Consider the following 16,875-nt stretch of genomic DNA (forward strand, 5'->3'; position numbering starts at 1 on the left):
GTCAACTTCAAAAGACAAGATTTCAGTTCTTAGCACAGGACAGAGCCGGAGGAGTAATCTCCTGATTGACAATGCATTTCATAAAGGTATCAGGCAAAATCTCTCCTTCCACAAACAAGGTCCCTACATATGATGTTATCTTCTTGGTTAAACATATCTTTTAATAACTTCTGCTGATGAGGTTGTCTTCACCTATTGCCTCGTTGTTGTTTTGTTGTTGTTGTTGGATTATAAGGATTACGGAAGAACTACTTAACAGATTTCCATAAAACTTGGTGGGAGGATGGGTCTCGGAACAGAATAGACTGCATTAAATTTAGGTGCGGATCCAGTTGGGTTTTTTTTTTAGTTTCTTTAACATTGCAAGTGAGGGTGTTTTTCTGCATTTTCTCTCATTTCACAGAGAAAAATACATAAAATTTCATCCAACACAGCAAATTATAGATTACAATCATTTTATATATAATGAATGAATGTTAATATGAATTTTCAAAATGTGTCGCATTTAGCATGTAAATACAGTACAGTATACAGTATTTCTTACATGTGACCACAGGAGGGCGCGCTTATGGTGGTCAAATATTTTTAGGCAGCCGAAGAAGAAAAATTCCGAGGCGACCCTGAAGAAGAGGTTAATAAGTAAGAGGTGCCACTCTATAGCTTTCTATGTTACACGATGAAATAGAGAAAATAAATACGTTTACTGGTGTCTTTTTAAATACGTTTAAAAAGACACCAGTAATGGAAAAAAAATCTTTCTAGACAATTTGTGTGAAATTAATAGCAAATCACAACATAGTCACGTGTCTCTGTAAAAAAAATATTGGTCAATAAAAATGAAAATAATAATACTGGTCTTACAAGACCATCTCTGGTCCAGATAAAGACAAATATTTTTTTTATTTTGAAGTGTTAAGTAAACATTACGAACCGAACTATCAATCAATGGGGGGTTTACAGGTTTGAGCAGATTTATCATTATGGTAATAATTATAATAGAATTTGCGTTCATATTAAAATTTGAGTCTGATTAACTTTATGATATGACAATGCAACAGTTATATAGATTTTTTTACAACAATAATTTCTTATTTAATACTACAAATACGGTTCCGTGATTATTTACAATCGAAGTGTGTCTCCATATTTTTTGCTTCAGAGCCTCCATGATCTCTCTAGACGATCTTTGTTAATAGCTACTGTCTGTCAACATCAGAGGATGAGAAAACAACCGGCGGTATTTACGTGTTAAATAACTTATCTGGTTTATATATTTCTCCCAGTCTCAGTGAGACCTTCGGAGTGGCGTCTATGGATACCGAGTAAGAAATATAGACATTTTTTTTTGCGTAAAAAACGTAATTTGTGGTGTTGACTCCTGCTTCGGCTCGCTAGCTAGCTGATGCTAGCTGGGGTTAGCGTTAACACGTTAGCTTCCAGCCGATGGAAACACCTGGCTGAGGCGGCAGGTGAGCAGATGTTGATGCTGAAGCTTCTGCGACACATGAAAAAAAAAAAAGAACCGCGACTACTTTAGATCGGTCCTTCCACTGCGTCTGCCTGATTTTAGGAGTTTCTTCACTGGAATTAAAATGAAAGTAAACAGCAGCCAGACAAACATGTCTTTGTTTGCAGTGACGGCTGCAGGCTGTTTCTCCCCTTCCAGCTCATGAGGCGACTTCCGTCTGGATTGAAGATCTGCAATCAGTTGAAGGCGTGATGGTGGAGAAATAAAGCCACTCATGGAGACCCAGAGGAAAAGGTGCGTCTGCCAGAGCCCCCCCCCCCCTTAAAGAGGATTGTGTGTGTGTGATCACCATGTGACATCGCCTGCAGATCAAGTTGTGCTCACTTCTGCTTTCACCCACAAAGCATCTGTTGTTCAGAGGTCACCAGGTCACAGAGCACTCTTCCTCTTACCCCTCTCCTCCTCCTCATCATCACCACATAAAATCATCTCGTAACGTAATTTTACTGCCATAAATCTGCCGTGGTTTTGTTTGAAGAACAATGATGGTCTCACGTGTCTTTTTTTTTCTCCACTTTCTCTCAGCTCTGGGGATGAAGATGCTGGAGAGCGTGGCCTGCTCCACACCTGGAGGGGCTACTCCTGTGGCATCACCCCAGAAAGGCTGCTCCTGCCCCGGCCTGTACTTCAAGTTGCTCTGGGCGTGCGACATGGCGTCCTGCTGGTGGAGGGTAACACTTTTATATTTTAAAAAAACTGCGGAGAAATAAGAATTAAACGTCAGATGAGAACACCTTCCTTGCTCCTCATGCAGGAGGACAAGTGTACAGTGTCGGGGATTTACCATGGAAGCAGAATCAGGGGCCAGCGTTGGAGAAACACACCCTGGAGAGCGTGCTCAGCGGCCAGAGAGTCGTAGCGGTCGCCGCTGGAAGCTTCCACAGTGGGGCGGTGACGGAGGACGGCGGCGTCCACATGTGGGGCGACAACACCTCAGGACAGTGCGGCTTGTCGGGCCTCCTGACCGTCCCCAACCCGACTCCCGTCGCTCTGTTGGACTCTGACACAACCCCCCCACAGACAGTCCCGGTGTTGGAGCTGGCCTGCGGGGAGCAGCACACCCTGGCGCTGTCGGCCCAGCGACAGGTGTGGGCGTGGGGCAGCGGCTCCCAGCTGGGACTCAGCGCTGCGGTCTTTCCTGTTTGGAAGCCGCAAAAAGTGGAGCATTTGGCGGGCCGGTGTGTGCTACAGGTGGCCTGCGGCGCCTCACACAGCCTGGCTCTGGTACGCTGCCTGGGCCCTCAAGACATCCATCGCCCCCCAGTGGACAAATGCAGACAGTGCAACCAGCTGCTGTACACCATGACTGACAAAGAGGACCACGTCATCATTTCTGACGGGCACTACTGCCCGCTTGGCGTGGAGCTAACTGAGAATGGGGGCGCGCTGGAGGCCATGGCTCCCTTACAGGAGCTGAAAACATCCCCATCAGAGCCGGTTCCCCCCTCCCAGACCTCCACTGCTGTGTCACCAGCTCCCGCCGAAGGTGCGGACCCCTCCTCTGACACTACTCGCCATCAGGACTCAGAAACAGAGGACTTGACTTTGGCCGACAGACCGCCTCCAGACTCCGAAACCTCGGCTGCCAAAGGTGGTGTTACTTTGGGGGTCAAGGGTTCATCCTATCCAGATGAGCAGGCTGTTAAAGACTACCTGAAGAAGCTGTCTGAGAACACACAGACTGGGCAGACCAACAGTTTGACCCCTGGGGGGTTGCACGCTATGGTGAGTCACAAAAGTAAACAGCAGGTTGCTTTTGGTTGCTTCTTTTTTTTTTTTATAGTTTGAAGCCTGCTGCTTCCATTAAAATGTGTTTTGTCTCCACTTTGTTTCTCCTCCAGCCCCCAGCAGGAGACCTCACCTCCTCCACCCCCGCCCCCACCTCCACGCTCAACAGCCTGGTGGCGTCCTGTGCCTCTGTGGTGGGAGAACGGGTCGTCTCCACCTACGAGGCGCTGTCCTTCAGGAAGATGATGAACTACCTTCCCTCAGGAGCAGTGAGGTCAGGGGGGCTGGCGGGCGCCGACAGCAAGGCGGAGCGCGTCCGCCTGGAGGACTCCGTTCAGGCCAAGAAGAGCTCCAGCACGGGAGACATCCGGGAGGAGGAGGCCGAGGGTCTGCGGCGCCGCCTCTCGCTCCCTGGACTCCTCTCACAGGGTAGATACGCCGTTCACCTCTTCACCTACTCCTATAGCCTGCTGCGTAAGTACAGCCACGGGGGGGGGGCGCAGCTCAATCGGATCGGTGTGTTTGTTTGTTTGGCGTCCTCATTCATCAGCACGGCTTCAGCTTGGGTGTCATGTATGTTGAATTTAAATGAACACGAGGCCTTTGATGGTGAGGATCAAGCTGAGGATTTCAGGATCTGATCGTTCGAAGATGCTCTCTGCTCGGAGTTGTCGGTTCCCATGTTGGTGTTTGTTTGTCTGCTCCATCTGATGGTTTCCTGCTTCGATGCGTTTGGCTCCGCCCAGCTGGTGTGCGCCGACGAACGGCGCTGCTGTCTGAGCGGCCGTGGTTTGGTTTTGATGACACAACATGTTGATTTCTTTCCTGGCTACAGTGTCTCCACGGCTGCTGAGGAAAGCTGCTCGTTCCAGGACGCGCGCCATCGCCCTCACGCCGCTGGGAGGGGCCGCCCCGGAAGCCCAGGACGTGTTTCCAACCCTGCAGACAGAGGTGTGGAGCTGGGGCCACTGCCAGCACGGACAGCTGGGACATGGAGACAACCTGGACAGGTAGGAGGAAGGAGGTCTCTGGTGAAAGAGTGAAGGATTGTGCATCATTAAACATATTTTTTCTAAAAAGCTGAATCTTTTTAATAATAATGATCCAATCGTATTCTGTCAGTCACAACTGCACTGTCGTGTGTTTGCAGATCTCAGCCGCTGTGCATCAAGAGTCTGAACAATAAGGAAGTGGTGCGGGTGGCGGCCGGCGCCCAGCATTCCCTCGCTGTGACCGCTCAGTCTCAGGTCAGGAGGGAGGAAACGCGGGCTGACAGCAATCTTTTCTTTGCACCTGACAGTCTCAGTTCAGGTAGAATTAGTCCCAGGATAAACACCTGAGGGAAGTCTACAAACCCGAAGGGGATGATGTCGACTACTATGTAATGTAGATGGATCATTTATTTGTGTTAAAAGTAAATTAAAAATTTTTTGCAATGTGTCTCTGTCCTGCAGGTGTTTTCATGGGGAAGTAACAGCTGTGGTCAGCTGGGACACATGGAGTCACCCAGCACCATCCCCCGCCTCGCAAAGGTGACACCTCCACCTCCTGTAGCAGCATTACACACACACACACACACACACACACCCGACACTAACCGGACTCCTCTTCGCTGCAGTTGTCAGAAGGGATCCGGGTCTGGGACGTCAGCGCCGGAGAGAAGCACACCCTACTGCTCGCCGACGGAGACTGCATCCAGCCCATCATTTATTACAGCGGGCAGCAGGTGAGGGAGGAGACGGAGGAGAGCGCCGTCAGAGAGTCGGGTCGGCGGGATGAAGGCGAGGGAGAGGAGACGCAGGCGGGGGGAGGCTTCACGCAGCAGCCTGTGCTGCTTCCGTTTTGCATGAACGTAAGGATGATTTAGACGTTTAGGTTTAAAACGCTCGTGAAAGTATCGAGTAAAAATCGTTTGCGATCATCCCGTTGCGTTCCAGCTGCGTTACGTGAGCAACGTGTTTGCGGGCGGCCAGCAGTGCATGGCGCTGTCTGACAGGAATGTGATGGGCTTCATCGCCAGCCTGCACGAGCTGGCGTCCGCCGAGAGGAAGTTCTACTGCCGTCTCTGCGGCATCAAGACACAGATCATACGGCCTCTGCTGGAGCTGGGTCGGTAAACCGTACGGAAACGAGGATCAGAGGTCCGTCGTCCCGTTCAGCACCGGTTGTTCACGTTTGATTCTCTGCTGCCGTCCCGCAGAGTCTCTGAGTTCTGCCTTGGGTCAGGTGGTCCTCGGCCTCCTGCTGACTCTGACGGGCAGATTCAGTCGGCTGTGCCTCCTGACGGGACGGCACGCCGCCAGCCTCACCGCCAACCTGCGGCGCGGCCGCGACGTCGACGGTCTGCTGGTTCTGGACAACACCAGCGTGTTTCTGGACTCGTATCACGAGTACGTGTTCACCGACACCGACGTTAACACCAGAGGGTTGAAATTAAAGAAATAAGTTCTATTCGTCTCTTTATTATAGATACTGCGTCGCTGTGGGCAACTTCCTGGTGATGGGAGGTTTCCAGACCCTCACCAAACCCTCACTGTGAGCTCGCACCGACACACGCTCCTGACAGTAACCATGGCAACAAAAGGATAAACGTTTTAACCGTTAAACATTTCTTTGAAGAGATTTCTTCGGGAAGAACGTGGAGCTGCTTCAGAGGCTGCTGGAGAGCAGCCAGGAGAATGCTGACGCGGCCGACCTGCTGGTGGCGCTGTTCTACATCCCGACTCGCCACCTCCACGAATACGGACGGCTGCTGCTCAAACTGGCCACCTGCTTCGAAGTGGTGAGGACAGAAGACACACAGCTGCGTCTTGTAGATGCTTCATCAGTTTTGGATGGATTGCTCCCGTTTCTCTGTTGGTTTGGTTGTAGAAGCAGAAACCACAGGTCACGTCTGTTCCTTCTGTGTGTTGTCAGTCGTCACAGGACTACCAGAGGCTGCAGGACAGCTGCTCCAAGTTCGAGTACTTGTCCCTTCAGCTCAAGAGGCTGAGGAAAGACGCCGAGTACACCTTTCATTTCTGGAAGAGCTTCCCCGGCAAAATGACGGTGAGCTGGCTGCGTTCAGGCGTGAGGCTCGCTGTTCACGTGGCGTGTCGCGTCGCGTGCGTCTCACCGGTGTCGTCGTGCCTCACCAGGACTCCCTGAGGAAGCCTCATCGCCGTCTGATCTGCGAGAGCAGCAACAAAGCTCTGACGCTGCAGAATGCCGGGAGGTTCTCCGTCAACTGGTTCATCCTCTTCAACGATGCTCTGGTCCACGCACAGGTGAGCTCCACACGCACACACACACACACACACACACACATACACACACCTGTGTAGAACTCGCCTTCATTTGTCACAGGTACATGTTTCACCCTAACATGGTGTGTTTCAAGCCTTTGTATGTGCTTGCCTCCATGCTGTCAGGGCGTGGCGCCTTATAAAAACTTCGTAAGTATGCAGCCAGATGTAAATGTCGACACAGCGACTCTCTCCTGTCCCACCCTTCCTTTTCCTGTGTGTGTGTGTTTGTGTGTGCGTGCGTGCGTGTGTGTGTGTGTGTGAAGGGTTTAGGGCTGGATGATGGAGCTGATTCACATTCACACTCACGACCAGCACAAACACACACCCCTGCAGACCTGCTGGGCTTTAATCGGACACCATATTAGATTGTTTGGGGATGCACAAAAGTGTTGGGATGCACCCCATGTCACGTGGTCTGATGATTCCCAGCCCTATCCCCCGTACCGTTCCCTCTGCATGGAAGGTGAGCCGACGACAGCCGCGGCTTGAATCTGCTCACATCTGAACTAATCCTGGAGAACACACACACACACACACACACGCACTCACCTTCACTTCTCCACAGAACTTTCCATCCCTCCTCGTCTTTTCATTGGTGGAAACAAAAAACATGAATTCTTCTTTTCTCCACATTCAGTACATTCACGTTTCTTCTTTACTGACTTTCCACCTCTTTATTTCACTTTCTTTACGTTCATCGTCTTTCATTTTGTATATATTTGCCAGTCTTACTTTTTCATTCTCGTCTTTCCTGTTTGTCTTTTTTAAAGGACAGAAGCAGCTTGTTGATGCATGATAACTCACATGTTGTCTTGCATGATTCTGCTAATTTTTACCTTTTAACATCTTTCTTTTTATGTCCATGCTGGTTCATCTCATCTGCATCAGTCCTGCAGTCTTTTTACGTCTTCCTTCCTCCCTCTTTACATCCTTTTAACCAACATAAATAGGAAGTAAATGAAGTGACGGGCAGGACGTGTTACTGCTGGAAGAAGAGCCACATAACTGTGTTATTGACTTACAGGTCAGGCTGTAGTTGAACTCCCCTTTTCCACATCCTGTTCCACTTCCTGTTCCACCTCCTGGGCTCCTTCAGATTAGTTGCACCTGTGTCTCCCAATGTGGTCCAATAAGTGAATAAGATTCTTTGTCCAGCCTCACCTTTCTGTCTCCTCGTCTCCTTCGATTCACATTTCTCCTTCCCTTGTTGCTTCCATCCTTCTCCGCGTCTCATCTGACCCAGTTCTCCACCCATCATGTGTTCCCTTTGGCCACGCTCTGGGTGGAACCGATCCCCGAGGAGAACACCGGACAGTAAGTCTGCATCATCGGCTCCAGCTCCAGTGAGACTCCAGCCTTACTCGGTTTGATTCTGACACCGGTTGAATGTGTGTTTGTTCAGGTTTGGCTTGAGGGTGATCACCCCAGAGGAGACCTTCACCCTGCTGGCGTCCTGCCCCATGGAGAAGGTAGCTCCCTCATTGGTGCTTAAAAATGGGAGCGCCGGGTGACGTCCTCCTTCACCAGGTGCCTGTTTCTTTTCTTGCAGGCCAAGTGGCATCGTTCCATTAACCAAGCGGTGGACCAGGCCCTGAGCGGCGGGGTTGGGCAGGAGACGGCGTCAATCAGCTCGGGATCGGGGCAAAAGCTGGAGCCGCCCATCTCCAGAACGGCGTCCTACACGTTTTATAAAGACGGGCGGCTGAAAGAGGCGACGTACGATGGACGCTGGCTCGCCGGAAAGCCCAACGGCAGGTCGGACACACGCTTAGCGCCTCTTTACGGAATATTTACCACTGAGATCACAAGTGAACATCGGGATTTACTGTTTTTCAGGGGAGTTTTGAAATGGCCCGACGGGCGACTTTACACGGGAATGTTCAAGAACGGACTGGAGGACGGGTGAGTAGTGGCCGCCGCCGTCACATCTGAGTCAGCTGACGTGTGTGTGTGTGTGTGTGTGTGTCGCTCACGGCATTTTTATCTGTCTGTGCAGCTTTGGGGAGTTTATTGCCCCCAATAAGACACTCAGTAAGAACGACCACTACCAGGGTCACTGGAAAGACGGCAAGATGCACGGCCTGGGGACGTACAGGTGAGCATCTCGACGCTTCTGATTGGTTGTTGGTCAGGAGAGGGTGACCTCCCTTTTCGTCTCCAGGTACGCCAGCGGCGAAGTCTACGACGGGTCGTTCCAGGACAGCATGAGACACGGACACGGCGTGCTGCGCAGCGGCAAGCTCAACACCTCCTCGCCAAGCGTCTTCATCGGCCAGTGGCTGCAAGACAAGAAGACCGGCTACGGCGTCTTCGACGACATCACGAAGTGAGTTTGCCGTCGCTTCCACGTTTTTGCATTTCAAAGCGGCGGCGGATGTCTGCTTTGGTTTCTCGTTCGCTGATGCGTGTGTTCCGCCCTCAAGGGGGGAGAAGTACATGGGCATGTGGCAGGAGCACCTCCGGCAGGGCACCGGGGTCGTGGTCACGCAGTTTGGGCTCTACTACGAAGGAGCCTTCAGAGACAATAAGATGATGGTGAGCAGCTTCTCATTCCACTGTCTCTGCGTTCGGGTTCACGGCAGCTCTGGTGATCCCTTGTGATTCTCTCTTCACCCGAAGGGCACGGGGATCCTGCTGTCAGAGGACGACACCACCTACGAGGGGGAGTTCTCCGACGACTGGACCCTCAGCGGGAAGGTGAGGAACGAGCCGACGCGTCGGCATCGGTAGCGTCACGGGTGAATTATTCTAACGCTTCGGATGTTTGTGAACGGACCCGCAGGGCGTGCTCACCATGGCTAACGGCGACTACCTGGAGGGCTCCTTCAGCGGCGAATGGGGCTCCGGCCTGAAGGTGGCGGGGTCCTACTTCAAACCTCACCTGTTTGAGACCGACAAGGACAAAACCCGCGTCGTGTGAGCCACACGGGAAACAAACGGCGTTCTTCTCCATGTGGGGATGCGGTTACGAATAATAACGTGTGTGTGTGTGTGTGTTGCGGCAGGAAACTGGGTCGTCTGTGCGTGTCCGCTGACAATAAATGGCAGGCGGTGTTTGAGGAGTGTTGGAACCAGCTGGGCTGCGAGGCTCCGGGCCGGGGGGAGAGCTGGAAGGCGTGGGAGAACATCGCGGTGGCGCTCACCGCCAGCCGGCGACACATCCACGACAGGTGGGCGTGTCTGGACCCGTCCTATGAGCATCCATGACGATTTTAATGATTTAAACAGGTTTTTTTTTCCATTTCTGATGTTGTCATTTCGTGTCCAGTCCAGAGGCGTTGTCCCGAAGTCACAGCAGGATCCTGGAGAGTCTGGAGGTCATCCCCCAGCACGACGGGCCAATCACGATGGACAGATACCACACCATCCACCTCTACCTCATCAAGGTAACGTCTCGATTCCTGAAACGTGTTCTCAGGGTGTAGGTGTTGATTATTTTAGCTTATCGTTTGTCTCCACTCCCTCCAGGCGTGTGACACCGCCCTCCACCCGCTGGGCCGCCTGGTGGAGACCCTGGTGGCGGTCTACAGGATGACCTATGTCGGCGTCGGAGCGAACCGCCGCCTGCTGCCTCAGGCCGTCAAAGAGATCAAATCGTACCTCAGCCGCATCTTTCAGATTGTCAGGTAGCACACAAGAGTCCGTCCGGCGGTCCCGGCGTGATTTGCACTGACGTCATGCAGACGGTTGAAGGAGCTGATGCTCTTCTGTAGGTTTCTTTTCCCAGACCTGCCAGAGGAGGGCGGGTTAATCCCGGAGCCGAGCGCCATCCTCCAGGAGAAGAAGGAGCCCGGCTCCGCTGACACGCCGCTGCAGTCGCCCAAACCTGGGTAAAGAGCGCCGGCCCCTTCTCTGGCTGCGTGAGCATCGCTACCGTTTTAACGCCTCCTCCTGTGCGTCTCCTCAGCCGCGTGGTGAGCAGCTCGGCTCTGCTGCTTCCTGTCCTGCTGCCCCGCCTCTACCCGCCGCTCTTCACGCTCTACGCTCTGGACAAGGAGAGAGAGGACGACGTCTATTGGGAGTGTGTCCTCCGCCTGAACAAGCAGCCCGACCTGGCCCTGCTGGCCTTCCTGGGCGTCCAGCAGTACGTCACTGAGGGAAGCACATTAAAACACGCCTTTAATCGTTTAAGCTTCATTTCTTCTTCATTTTTTTTGTCCTCTCAGGAAATTTTGGCCTGTTTCCCTTCCCGTCTCCGTGGTTGCACTGGGGGAGAAGCAGCAGGTATGTTTTAGTGTCTGTTAGTGCCTGCTGATTTGAAACTCCCCTAGAGTCCGGGACGATGGTTTTCCACGTTGTTGGTCTCCTTCAGGTCATCTCCAGCACCAAAGACGCTTGTTTCGCCTCCGCAGTGGAAACGCTGCAACAGATCAGGTGCTGCTGCACGCAGAAGAGGTCAAAATAAAAGTCATACAGTAGAAAAAGAAATGGTTCTGATCTGTGTTTGCTTGCAGCACAACGTTCACCCCGTCAGACAAGCTGCAGGTGATCCAGCTCACCTTTGAGGAGATCACGCAGGAAGTGCAGGTGCTGCTCAAGCAGGACTTCCTGTGGTCGATGGACGAACTGTTTCCTGTGTTCCTCTACGTGGTGCTGCGTGCTCGGTCAGCCTCGATCCGCACCGCACCGCCATGACAGTGTTCACAGAAATAAAAGCATGCATGTGTTGTATGTTGTTTTATAAATCATATCAGATGTTTGTTCTCAGAATCAGGAACCTGGGGTCAGAGGTCAGCCTGATTGAAGACCTGATGGACCCCTGCGTGCAGCATGGAGAACACGGCATCATGTTCACCACACTCAAGGTCAGACTCAAGGCCGCATGCGCTTCACTGGACGTGAGAAAGGCAGTGAAGAGCAATGGCTTCTGTTTCTCCTCCTCCAGGCGTGTTATTACCAGATCCAGCACGAGAAGATCACCTAAGACCCGCCTACTCGCACTTCCTGCTTTCAGAGCCAATCACAGAGCCAGGCTCAACCAGACCTAGAGTTGGATGGATGCAGCAGCCTATGAATGAGAGCAGGCTGCTGAGATGGTGCTTCTTCACTCTCTTCACTCACACACACGCACACACACACACACACACACACACACACACACACACACACACACACACACACTCTCTCTCTCTGAAGGCCTTGTAAAGGTACGCATCAGTTTGTTGGTGTCGTCCTGCCATAAGGAGCTGCTTCATCCCGTCCAGAGTAAAACAAACCCACGCAAGCTTCAGATCTTTTTAGTGCCAACGTGAACGATGTTATTTTTCCACGACTGGACCTCGTGTTCCTTCAGCAGAATTTATTTTTCAGCATGAAAAACAACTTTTTGTCAGAGCTTCTGAGTTTCAGGTGCTTCTCTTCTTTGCCGTCCAATCAGAATCAGAGTGGTGACAGCGTGCTTTTCTTTCTTTCATCACGCTTTCCTCAAACGTCTTGAGTGTAACTAAATTAAACTGAAAAAGCTGCTGACTACGGTTAAACTTAGTGGCTAAGCTAACAATCACTAACATCACCTGGCAGCCGTATGTTGGCACCAGAAGGACAAAAAACTGACAGTTGAATAATTCATATTGACTTGATTTTTTTTTTTAACCTTTCTCCAGATGCATGTTCTGCCGAAAAAAAAATCACATCGATTTTATTTTTAACATTTTCAAATAAATTGGTTATTTTTTCTTTTTATATTCACGAATGTCCTTTTCTTCAGGCCAAATAAACAAGAAATCTGGAAATAAAAGATTTGAATATGCAGATTTTTAGAGTGCAATGAGTTTATATTCTAATGAACTCATGTTGTCTACCACGAGTTAGGTTGTATTGAGTGTGTAGTTGTAAATAACACAGTGTTCATTGCAGACTGACCACTAATGTGTATTGATGTCACTTCTGCATTGACAGGGCTAACTAGTATTTCAAGTATGTTTTCAATGTGAAACGTGTCCGCTATGCACATCATCCTTCAAATCACAAATTCAGACACTGGATTTGGAATATTTTAACATTTTTGAGGTGTTTTCATCGATTGTGACATTCAGAGTCACATCATCCATTAAAAGTGTTGGTACCTGGTAACAATAACATCAGTCATATTCCTCGACCTTATCTTTGCATGTCATTCTTTAGTTGCCTCTGATGGTTTTTATATTATAAAAGTGTTATTTTGAAGCTATGAGCCGCTTCCTGTTGAGGAGTCTGAGCCCATTGTTGTCTTTTTCAACCCGATTATAAAAGGAAGTATTCCCAGGTATTATATTGTGTCACTAAAACTAATACAGCTGCTTAAACAGAACCTCACAATCAAACTACAGTCAGAAGGAGACGTTTTTTGTGACGGTTGTGTTTGAAATGTCATTTTCAATCCAATCTAAATGAAGTGAAATCTGAACTGAAGACAATGTTAAGCTCATGTTTGGTTCCTGGTATAAACTGAAGGATGAATTTACTGTACCTCAGCACCTGTTTACTATGAAAGCACACAGGCTGCACTGTTATGTGTGTGCAGAATAAACTGACATGATCCCACTAGTGCATTTTACATGATGTCAAATGTGATGGGCAATAAACACGTGATGAATCTTACCAGTGTCCTCACAGTTTTATGTGGTCTGTGATTTAAATGTGTCATCAAATCCTTCTGAAGAAGTTCATTCTTATTTTCACGCAGAAATCGAGAAACAAATGAATGACTGTAGTTTGCAGGCCACCAGACAATTTCCAGAATCCTTCACAAGTACTATTTTGTAAAAACAAATTAAATGCCAATAATTGGTTAAGATATGAAGAAGATACGAAGAAGATATGTTAACATTCAGATCACCAATACAACAAATTATATCACCAATTTGCTGATAAAAAAAAGTTTCTGAAAATAGAATTTAGACAATGACAGAAAGAAATTTAACTCACCTCACATTTGCAGTTGAAGACCAAAGGAATCCCTTTGGGCATGTCTGCAAAGTCAAGGTAACAGGATCCATTGAGCAAAATATTTCACCTCAAATCATTTGCTAAAGCCCTCGTCCCCGTATCCTTTAGCGGACAAGGACTGTAGGTGTAAGTCCATCCGAGATCATAAAGCATTAGCAGCTTCAGCTATGGACCACTTCAAAAGTTCCAACGCCGGGGAAGAGAAAGACGGAGCAACCCGCTTTCCTGACCTTCAAAACCAACGGTTCTACTCCATTTTCACCTACCCCCGAGTGCCTTTTTGAAAACACACATAACTTCAGAGTTCCAATACTGAAATATGTCTCTCTCCTCCATCCCCCCGTTTTACCCTCAACTCCCTCAGGTTAGGAGAGACAGCTGCGCCACCACTGATAGGTCACATTTTTTGGGCCGTCATGTTTGACGGACACACATACTCCCACAATGAAAACACTTTAAATAATCTTTTCAGTCAAAAAGTGTGTGTCTGTCAGAGTGTGTGTGAGACAGACAGAGACAGCATGTATGTGACAGTTGGAGCAGCTATGAAAAGAAAGCCTGAGAATAAAGAGACAGCTTAGTGATTCACACAACTGTAGGGCAGTGATATAACAATATTGTGTAATATAAATGGAACAGTTGCAGTTAACAGGGTACAATTTTACCTTCATAATCCCATGTTTTATTTGATCTACTTTTTGATCTGACAAAGCTTGCCATTTTTGAACCACATGACAATTTGGCAACTCATTTAAGTAAACGAAAAGAGCACATCAGCTGAGGTTGATGTACATGTTTGATGCCACAAGACGGACGTGCATCATAACAATGAGAATATTGAAGGTGCACAAGTTTAATTCACTTTAATTAATAAATGTATAAAACATGTTCCTTTTCCAGCCTGGGTTTGAGGGAAGGATGGATGGATCGATCACAGTTCTTGGCTACCACCTTCAAGTAAGAAATCTCTAATTTAATTAATTTAATTTTTAATTTTAGAGAACTTAACTGATTCTCGTAGAATCGAACAGCAAATCCTACGGTCATTGGACAATCCACTTCACCAACTGAGCTAAAGACCCTTTTTCCAAAGCTGGTTTATGGTTTGGAATATTTTACCAGATCACAAGTTTTTTCAAGATTTATTCCATCATGTCTGCATATTTACAAATGCATTCATTTACTATCTGGATCGTGAACAAAGTGAGGGCGATACTGGGTTATATCCATCATCCCACTACATTTTTTCTCGAGCATATCCAAGCAAACATTTGAGTGAATGATAAAACAATTTATTGTGGGAATTCTGTTCCACCGTTGTACCTGGAAGCAGTGAAATGCAATGATTAATTATACTTTTTTTTGATATTTACGTCTAACTATTTCCGCGTCACTGTTGCTTTTGTAACGGCTTTTACTCCTGTATGCATGGGAGGAAACTGTATATAAGTATCCAGTCTGCTGTGGAATCCTCACTTGGGACAACCAACATTGTGGTTTTCACAGGACTGATAATCACTGCATGTGAGTTAACGACCAGTTTTGATGATGGTTCCATCCTGGTCACTCCCAGAGAGAACCTCAGCATCTTCATCTCTGCTACCTCCAGCTCTGTCTCCTGTCTTTTCCTCAGTGACACTCTCTAGACCAAACAACATTGCTGGTCTCACCACAGTTTTGTACACCTTTCCTTTCATTTTAGCTGAAACTCTTCTATCACACATCACACCTGACACTTTCCTCCACCCGTTCCATCCTGACTGCACACACTTCTTCACCTCTTTTCCACACTCTCCATTGCTCTGGACTGTTGACCCTAAGTACTTAAAATCCTCCACCTTCTTGATCTCTTCTCCCTGTAACCTCACTCTTCCACTTGGGTCCCTCTCATTCACACACATGTACTCTGTCTTACTGCGGCTAACCTTCATTCTTCTCCTTTCCAGGACAAACCTCCACCTCTCTAGCTTCTCCTCCACCTGTTCCCTGCTCTCACTACAGATCACAATGTCATCTGCAAACATCATAGTCCATGGAGATTCATGTCTAACCTGGTCTGTCAGCCTGTCCATCACCATAGCGAACAAGAAGGGGCTCAGAGCTGATCCCTGATGCAGTCCCACCTCCACCTTGAACTCCTCTGTCACACCTACAGCACACCTCACCACTGTCTTACAGTCTTCATACATGTCCTGCACTGCTCTAACATACTTCTCTGCCACTCCAGACTTCCTCATACAATACCACAGTTCCTCTCTGGGCACCCTGTCATCAGCTTTCTCCAGATCTACAAAAACACAATGCAGCTCCCTCTGGCCTTCTCTGTACTTCTCTATCAACATCCTCGAAGCAAATACTGCATCTGTAGTACCCTTTTTTGGCATGAAACCATACTGCTGCTCACTTCTGTCCTTAGTCTAACTTCCACTACTCTCTCCCATAACTTCATTGTATGGCTCATCAGCTTTATTCCTCTGTAGTTGCCACAACTCTGCACGTCTCCCTTGTTCTTAAAAATGGGCACCATTGAACAACCGTTGAACAACCCAGTCAGAAACTCTACTGCCACCTCTCCAAGACACTTCCATTACTACACAGGTATATCATCAGGACCGAGTGCCTTTCCACTCTTCATCCTCTTCAATGCCCTCCTCACTTCATCCTGACTAATCTTTGCTACATCTTGGTCCACAACAGTCACCTCTTCTAGTCTTTGTTCTCTCTCATTTTCCACGTTCATCAAGTCTTCAAAGTGCTCTTTCCATCTTGCCATCACACTACTGGCACCTGTCAATTCACTTCCATCCCTATCCTTCATGAGCCGAACCTTCAGCACGTCCTTCCCATCTCTGTCTCTCTGTCTTGCCAATATGCATAGATCAGTCTCCCCCTCCTTACTGTCCAACCTAGCATACACGTCCTCATAAGCTTCTTGTTTGGCCTTTGCTACCTCTACCTTCACCTTACGCTGCGTCTCCCTGTACTCCTGTCTACTCTCCTCAGTCCTCTCAGTGTCCCACTTCTTCTTAGCTAACCTCTTTCTCTGTGTACACTTCTCTACCTTCTCATTCCATCACCAAGTTTCCTTATCTATTTTCCTTCCCGACGACACACCAAGTACTCTCCTACCTGTCTCCCTGATCACATTAGCTGTAGTTGTCCAGTCATCTGGGAGCACCTCCTGACCACCCAGAGCCTGTCTTAACTCCTTCCTAAAAGTCATGTAACACTCTTCCTTTTTCAGCTTCCACCATTTCGTCTTCTGCTCTGCCTTTGCCCTCTTCATCTTCCTCACCACCAGAGTCATCCTATACACCACCATCCTATGCTGTTTGGCTACACTCTCGCCTACCACTACTTTGCAGTCACTAATGATGTAAACAAGATGTAGTCTACCTGTGTGCT

The 16,875-nt window shown here is 48.7% G+C and overlaps 1 protein-coding gene across 5 annotated transcripts; it reads left to right on the forward strand.

Annotated features, from left to right (window-relative positions):
• The first annotated feature begins 9 nt into the window (after positions 1-9).
• Positions 10-13,122, forward strand: als2b (alsin Rho guanine nucleotide exchange factor ALS2 b). 5 transcript variants are annotated; one of them, XM_068308921.1, is made up of 35 exons: positions 10-86; positions 1,636-1,762; positions 2,054-2,199; positions 2,283-3,253; positions 3,370-3,685; positions 4,092-4,266; positions 4,407-4,503; positions 4,711-4,788; positions 4,875-5,108; positions 5,194-5,365; positions 5,457-5,646; positions 5,726-5,791; positions 5,876-6,038; positions 6,173-6,304; positions 6,394-6,522; positions 6,667-6,690; positions 7,787-7,857; positions 7,946-8,012; positions 8,093-8,298; positions 8,380-8,445; positions 8,540-8,638; positions 8,705-8,869; positions 8,967-9,078; positions 9,163-9,240; positions 9,326-9,459; positions 9,549-9,713; positions 9,812-9,929; positions 10,012-10,169; positions 10,257-10,373; positions 10,451-10,627; positions 10,710-10,767; positions 10,856-10,917; positions 10,998-11,147; positions 11,252-11,348; positions 11,429-13,122. In XM_068308921.1, the coding sequence occupies exons 2-35, from the start codon at positions 1,743-1,745 to the stop codon at positions 11,465-11,467; spliced, it is 5,052 nt and encodes a 1,683-aa protein (XP_068165022.1). In that variant the 5' UTR covers positions 10-86; positions 1,636-1,742; the 3' UTR covers positions 11,468-13,122. The 5 variants fall into 5 exon arrangements, with proteins under 5 accessions (XP_068165022.1, XP_068165020.1, XP_068165024.1 ...); XM_068308919.1 differs by lacking the exon at positions 10-86 and adding an exon at positions 1,195-1,322; XM_068308920.1 differs by lacking the exon at positions 10-86 and adding an exon at positions 1,206-1,469.
• The last annotated feature ends 3,753 nt before the right edge of the window (positions 13,123-16,875 follow it).

The sequence above is a fragment of the Antennarius striatus genome, chromosome 24, assembly GCF_040054535.1.
Source record: "Antennarius striatus isolate MH-2024 chromosome 24, ASM4005453v1, whole genome shotgun sequence".
In the NCBI taxonomy this organism is placed as follows: domain Eukaryota; kingdom Metazoa; phylum Chordata; class Actinopteri; order Lophiiformes; family Antennariidae; genus Antennarius; species Antennarius striatus.